This window comes from Poromitra crassiceps (genome assembly GCF_964638095.1).
Source record: "Poromitra crassiceps genome assembly, chromosome: 6".
Lineage (NCBI taxonomy): Eukaryota > Metazoa > Chordata > Actinopteri > Beryciformes > Melamphaidae > Poromitra > Poromitra crassiceps.
In genome coordinates this window covers 17,495,674-17,503,173 of record NC_139627.1, presented here as the reverse complement: position 1 = coordinate 17,503,173, position 7,500 = coordinate 17,495,674, and the positions used below count along the sequence as shown (strand labels likewise).

The window sequence follows — 7,500 nt, the reverse complement described above, 5'->3', positions numbered from 1 at the left end:
GAATGCAGAGATAGCATTGCCCGAATATTCCAAGATATGATGGATAGCCTTCGATCATGAGAGTGACAGATTTCATGTTCGGAGCATTCCAACTCCAGAATGGGAGCACTTTATACTGCTCGAATCTGGAGTTCATGTCATACTATGCAATAAAACCATATCTCATATCCGGAAAACATCTAGTCAGAGATGGACAGCTGTCATATCTGCAGAAGATTCACTCATCATGTATAGCAGTGCTGCTGTGCAGGTTGTGTGCCCACATTCAGGCACAATGGACTGTTAATGAGATGATTTATTTGGCTATCACTGTAGACCGCAAGCACCTACTTCAGTTGTCCTTGTACAAACCGCTGGAGAAGAACGGCCAGCCTGCAGTGAGTCAGAATGTTTTGGGTTCAACTGGGACAAAACGTTAGAGGCTCGATCCCACCGAGAACATTAAAAACCCAGAGTGATGTGAAGTCTCCAAGTTGACGTCCACTGACCTCCTCGTCCTCCTCTCTGTGTGTCCTCCTGTAGGCCTACTTCCGTCAGGGGGTTGCCCTGCAGTACCTGGGTCGTCATGCCGACGCCCTGGCCGCGTTCGCCTCCGGCCTGGCCCAGGACCCCAAGAGTCTGCAGCTGCTCGTCGGCATGGTGGAGGCTGCCATGAAGTCACCCCTCAGAGGTAGGCCTGTCGGAGAAGAGCAGAGGTAGGCCTGTCAGAGAACTGCAGAGGTAGGCCTGTCAGAGAAGAGCAGAGGTAGGCCTGTCAGAGAAGAGCAGAGGTAGGCCTGTCAGAGAACAGCAGAGGTAGGCCTGTCAGAGAACCTCAGAGGCAGGCCTGTCAGAGAACCTCAGAGGTAGACCTGTCAGATAACTGCAGAGGTAGGCCTGTCAGATAACTGCAGAGGTAGGCCTGTCAGACAACTGCAGAGGTAGGCCTGTCAGAGAACAGCAGAGTTAGGCCTGTCAGAGAACCTCAGAGGTAGGCCTGTGAGAGAAACTCAGAGGTAGGCCTGTCAGAGAACCTCAGAGGTAGGCCTGTCAGAGAAGCTCAGAGGTAGGCCTATCAGAAAACAGCAGAGTTAGGCCTATCAGAGAACCTCAGAGGTAGGCCTGTGAGAGAACCTCAGAGGTAGGGCTGTCAGAGAACACAGAGGTAGGCCTATCAGAAAACAGCAGAGTTAGGCCTGTCAGAGAACCTCAGAGGTAGGGCTGTCAGAGAACCTCAGAGGTAGGGCTGTCAGAGAACCTCAGAGGTAGGGCTGTCAGAGAACAACAGAGGTAGGCCTGTCAGAGAACCTCAGAGGTAGACCTGTCAGAGAACCTCAGAGGTAGGCCTGTCAGATAACCTCAGAGGTAGGCCTGTCAGAGAACCTCAGAGGTAGGGCTGTCAGATCAACAGAGGTAGGGCTGTCAGAGAACCTCAGAGGTAGGGCTGTCAGAGAACCTCAGAGGTAGGGCTGTCAGAGAACCTCAGAGGTAGGCCTGTCAGAGAACCTCAGAGATAGGCCTGCCAGAGAACCTCAGAGGTAGGGCTGTCAGATAACCTCAGAGGTAGGCCTGTCAGAGAACCTCAGAGGTAGGGCTGTCAGAGAACCTCAGAGGTAGGGCTGTCAGAGAACAACTACTGTCAGAGAACCTCAGAGGTAGGGCTGTCAGAGAACAACTACTGTCAGAGAACCTCAGAGGTAGGGCTGTCAGAGAACAACTACTGTTAGAGAACCTCAGAGGTAGGGCTGTCAGAGAACTGCTACTTCTGACAGCAACTGACTGATTGCCTGTCTCTCCCCGCTTGCTCACTCTCTCTCTCTGCCTCTCTATACTCTCTCTCCCTGTTTCCCTATCTTTCTGCCTCTGTCTCTCTCTCTCCCCCCATCTCTTTCTCTCTCACACTGTCTGTCCCTCCTTCTGTCTCTCTCCCTCTCTCTCACACTGTCTGTCCCTCCTTCTGTCTCTCTCCCTCTCTCTCACACTGTCTGTCCCTCCTTCTGTCTCTCTCCCTCTCTCTCACACTGTCTGTCACTCCTTCTGTCTCTTTCTCTCCCTCCCTCCGCAGGAACATCACGTCTCAGCTCAGATTAACACAGACAGAAGCAGTCAAATAAACAAACAAATAAACAAAGAAATAAAGCAATGAACTTCACTGTTTGAAAGCCAAGCCGTACAGGGAGGGGGCAAGACGTAGGTGGGGGCAACTGTCAAGTTCTCAATGATGGTCCTTTTCTTCTTGTATCACGAGCTGCTGGATGCGGGCGATGCTTCAGAGAGCAGCGGAGGTAGATTGGATGAGAGTAAGAGAGTTGGAGATGAAAGAAAGGGGGGAGACATGACGAAAAGTGAAGTGGAGGAAATAAATTCTCACTCGGAATCCATGGTGAAATATTTAGAAGGGAGATGCTCATGTCCTCCTGAGACTCGGCAGAAGAAAGGTTTTCATATATATATTTTTTTATCTTTTTAATTCACGTCTCTTGGATGAAAAAAAACATGTTACAGTGAAAAGTTTTTCAAAAATTCAATGTAGAATTTTTTCACGGAACGTCCCTTGCAGTGGACATCAGTTCTCAGTTCACGTAAGTTAGTAAAGTCCTGTTGTCCACATCCGCATCATTTTAAACACTTATCTCCTCTTGTTGCGCCCATAAAATGCTGTCGGTTGGTCGATAGGCTCCAGTCCGACCAATCTCATTGGTTGGACGGACGCTGCACGCAATTTGAAAGTGTAAAGTCGTGTTATTTGTACGTAGATCGGTGAGACCGGGTTGATTATTATATGGTATCACTCAGTAAAAACACAATCAGGCTGCAGACTCCACCCTCGATCCATCTGACCCGCAAACCCCGCCCCTTCTCCCCTGCTGCCTGTCAGGCTCCGCCCCCTCAGTCTGCCCTCTGGTCCACTGTAGATCCAAACAGCCATCACCTTCTCCTCCCGTTTCCCCAGCAGTTAGTGGACTCCTAGCAACAGCCCACATCTCCCGGGCTCCGCCCTTCCTCCTGGTTCCATGCTTTCACCATGTGCTTTGTGTTGCTGGCTGCAGCACTTAACCTTCGGTTCATAGGTCACCCCGTTCCATTTCGGGTACCCCAGTGTGTCCAGGTCACTCTTCGGGGTTACCCCCCAACACCTTATACACCCCCGCCCCCCTCTAGGATTACACTCCAGGGCCTCAGGTGAGGAGTTCCTCGCTCCTCATCGCAGCGCCGTCGTAGCTCCAAACGCCCACGTCGTATTCTCGCTTTCCCCAAATTCATCACCATCCACCTGACTAACATTTCTCTGCTGTCTCACTTGGTTGATGGGTCGCTCTATTCCGGGCAGTGTGAGAGGCTCGGATTGGATCTGTGTAACAGGGGAAAAAAACTCAATAAAATGGACCATCGACCCCAACGATCGACGGGGTTAGGTTTTTGTCACAGAGATGCATCTGGGGGGCTTAGATCACCCATTGGATTACCTGGGTGTCCATATTTGGAAAATTTGAACTTTCTCATTCTGACCCCCCGGTTTATTCTCCGCCCTTGACAGCAGAGCGTTGAACGTATCAATTCGAATGCATTTTACACGTGCAGGCTTAAAGGATGGGTTTTCCGTGGGGAATATGAATATATATTAAATCTCACGCCCCTAAGGTTTTCGAATCCGTTGAAATTTTTGAAATTGGATATTCACTGCCAGAGATATCAAGCATCTCTCACATATTTTTTGGGCCAGCCGACGCGTTTCGCGTCATCTGGCCTAAGTCCGCCTTGCGGAAGTCGTGCACCTATGAACTACAACTGTTGTTGGCCATGGTCCCGCCTCTAGAGGTCCTCCACGCCCCTTCAGAGGCCTTGACCAAAACAAAAACGCAGCCATCTTGTCAACCGCCTAGCCTGCTGTAGCTAATATTAGCTTCCCATAGTTCCTTGCAAAGAGACCATTATCTCGGGAACGGAAGCACTAATCGACACGGGACTGGCGGCATTGGAAAGCTCGTCAAATTTTACATCTAGTAGTAGGTGGGTTGAAGTAACGAAATCAACGCTGAGCAATGTACCCGTTTTTACACATTTTTACAGAAAATAGTTACAACATCAGATGCGCGTAACTCCTACGAAAATGCCTTAAAATGCATGAAATTTTTTTTATGAAGACATCTCCCGACATATATACTACCGTTTACATTTGGTGCAATTTGGAGGCAATTGATTTTCGATTTATTTTCGATTTATTTCTTCTTCTCTCCATGTCTTCTCTCCATGTCTTCTTCTTCTTTGAGTTTTATGGCGGTTGGCAAACATATATGTGCATTACCGCCACCTACTGGAGTTTGATATCAGCCAAACGCCTGAGGGGTGGGCATGGAAACGAAGGCCACGCGAGCCCAGTGCATTGTGGGAAATGTAGTATTTCGAGTCCCCGCACCCCCCCCCCCCACCACCCCCCCCCCCACACACAGAGTGGATTTCTGGTGATATCTCAGGCTGTAAACAACCAATTTCAAAAATTTCAACGGATTCTAAAACCTTAGGGGCGTGAGATTTAATATATATTCATATTCCCCACGGAAAACCCGGCCTTTAAACCTGGCCATGTGGGTTCTTCTTTCTTTCTGGATGACGTTCTTCTTTGATGGTCTTTTTGTCCCAACCAGAGGAACCACAGCTGCTCTCTACACCTCTGCAATGAAGGTATCATCAGAGCTGAATCTCATCGTTGACTCTGTCTTGCTTTCAGCTGCAGTAATTCTAGCTGCTGACACAGTCTCTGCCCCGGCGTCTCATATTCACAATTGATATTCTCCTGAAGCACAATCATTAATGCTCTCATCTCTATCGCACATGTTCCATTTTTATCAAGTCCTTCCTTCCATTTTCTCCCTGCATTAATTCAACCCTGCTGTCTCGGGCGTGCTCTACCACATGCTTCCTCCGATACATGTGCAGTCGCCATGCAGCCAGCCGCTGACTAATTTGTCCTGATTTGTGGGGGCTTCCAGGTCTCGTTGAAGAGGCGGACATTAAAGAACCTGTTGTATTTTTTTACATTATCAGATGGTGAGACATCTGTTGACATCATGTAGAGTCAATGAATGCTGTGGGATGGTAATGTAACACTGTGTTTAAAGTTGTATTGTCAGCTAGTTTGTGTCATTCTGCTACACCTGATAAAACAGTAACGGTCTGTTGACATGTTTGCTTTGATCACATTGGTCCTCTAAACATCCTATGTTTACCCCCCCCCCCCCCCCCCCCGCAGACTCGCTTGAGCCCACATATCAGCAGTTGCAGAAGATGAAGCTGGACAAGAGCCCGTTCGTGGTGGTGTCTGTGATTGGTCAGGAGCTGCTGACCCACGGGTTCCACGGAGCGTCCGTGGTGGTTCTGGAGGCGGGGCTTAAGATCGGCACGTGCTCCCTCAAGCTGCGGGGGTCCGTCTTCTCCGCGCTGAGCTCCGCCTACTGGTCCCTGGGCAACGCCGAGAAGAGCATGGCCTACATGCAGCAAGACCTGGAGGTGACCAAGACTCTAGGTATGAGAGAGGAGAACGCCATGGAAATGGAAGAGCAAATAACAAACATAACAAAAAACATAGGAGGACAGATGGCTATTATACCAACCCAATCGCCAGAATAAAATGTCGGCATTGTAAGTTCCTGCAATCCACGGATATGTCATTTTACTTTTCTGCAAAACTACAATCTCAACGTAAATTTGAAACAAAACGTCAGTTAATGTGAAAACCTTGCCGCCATTCCAACGTTAAATGCAAATAAATGGGGTGGCTGTGGCTCAGGAGGTAGAGCGCGTCGTACACTAACCAGAAGGTCAGTGGTTCGATCCCCGGGTCCTCCAGTCCGCATGTCGAAGTGTCCTTGGGCAAGACACTGAACGCCAAATTGCTCCCGATGGCTGTGTCAGCACCCTGCGTGGGCAGCTGGCCGCCTTCGGTGTGTGAATGGGTGAATGTAGGCACATTGTAAAGCGCTTTGAATAAAAACGCTATATAAATGCAGTCCATTTACCATTTTTACCATAAAACAACCTTAACAATTTTGGTTATGTTTAGCGAGTAAACCAACTTAACCCAAACATTATGGTTTGGGTTAAGGTCCTTACACATCAAGAGCGATGCGAATATACCGCACAAAATTGCGATGTGAATTTTGACCCACCTGTCAATCACAGCCACAGATGTGTACACGTCGGAAGCGAATTTCTGACAAATCGACCGTGGTTCAAAAAATAAACACCGCAGTAATGCTCAGCGAAACTTACCTTTGGTAGGCACGGTTGCATTGACTGATATAGGTTCGGAAAATATTATTGACGTGTGAATTAATCGCACGAAAAAAACGCTCCCGATGTGTACGGACCTTTACACTTAAATAACAATAATGTTAAATGTGACTCACGGTTGAAATGTTGACTTTGGAAACGCTGGGGATCGAACTCTGGTGTGAAAAGCAAGTGTTTACGCCCTCCATCCACCCCGACCACAACACCCTTACTGGCCACCGTACTATTTCAATAGCACACTCTATGACATTGATATATACTGTACGTATCTAGAAACGTGATATGCAACATACTGTATTTTTGCTTGAGAAATGTGATATTCTATGTATCTGTGGATTGTAGAAATGTACAATGCAGAGATTTTATCCTGGGGATCAGGCTGATTATAGCTGACTGAACAGCAACTGTTTGCTCAGGATTTGCCCTTGGGCTTCTGAATGACTATTGTGTGTCTGGAGGGTGGTAGAGGGAGGGCCTTGAGCAGACAGTGAAGTGATTAAATGCTAGCAGTGAATGCCAAGTACGGTCTGCTGTGTCTCGCCCGCAGGTGACCAATCAGGTGTCTGCTCTGTGTCTCGTCCGCAGGTGACCAATCGGGCGAATGCCGCGCTCACGGGAACCTTGGCTCCGCCTACTTTTCCAAAGGCAATTACAGAGAAGCATTGACCAATCACAGACACCAGCTAGTGCTCGCCATGAAGCTCAAGGACAGAGAAGTATGTGTGTGTGTGGGTGTTTGTGTGTGAGAGTGTGTTCATGTATGCAAATGTGTGTGTGTGTGTGTGTGTGTGTGTGTGTGTGTGTGTGTGTGTGTGTGTGTGTGTGTGTGTGTGTGTGTGTGTGTGTGTGTGTCGTCGGGCTGCCTTACTTGACAGTAAGCTCAACAACAAGAAACAATGTATGTCCTTGTGCTGCACATGTGTAGTGTTGATCTATATATATATTTCATGTCAGCAGTCAGCAGTTAATATATATATATGTGGATCTTGAGACAGATGCAGGTCTGGCTGGAAAAGTATTAAAAAATAATTTGAGGTCTTGAATAGTTTGGAAATTTTAAGAAAAATGGAAAATGTCGTGGTTCAGTTCCGATGCAGATATAATTCTAGCTTTTAGGTTGTTGTAGAGCCACTTTGAGTTCACAGTTTTTGTTGATATGAAATTATCATGTTAGAGATAGAGACAGATAGAAGGATGCTCTTATTACCCAGCTGCTGTCAGCATGCACTC

At 48.0% G+C, this 7,500-nt stretch overlaps 1 protein-coding gene across 1 annotated transcript in view; it reads left to right on the top strand.

Moving 5' to 3' along the window:
• Positions 1 to 7,500, top strand: part of LOC310777759 (tetratricopeptide repeat protein 28-like) — a gene marked incomplete at its 5' end in the record, with an annotated part of 85,608 nt that overhangs the window by 15,110 nt on the left and 62,998 nt on the right. The window contains 3 exons of the mRNA XM_083638120.1: positions 523 to 670; positions 5,231 to 5,503; positions 6,856 to 6,986. Coding sequence (XP_083494246.1) covers positions 523 to 670; positions 5,231 to 5,503; positions 6,856 to 6,986 — 552 coding nt within the window. The remainder of the gene's footprint in view (positions 1 to 522; positions 671 to 5,230; positions 5,504 to 6,855; positions 6,987 to 7,500) is intronic.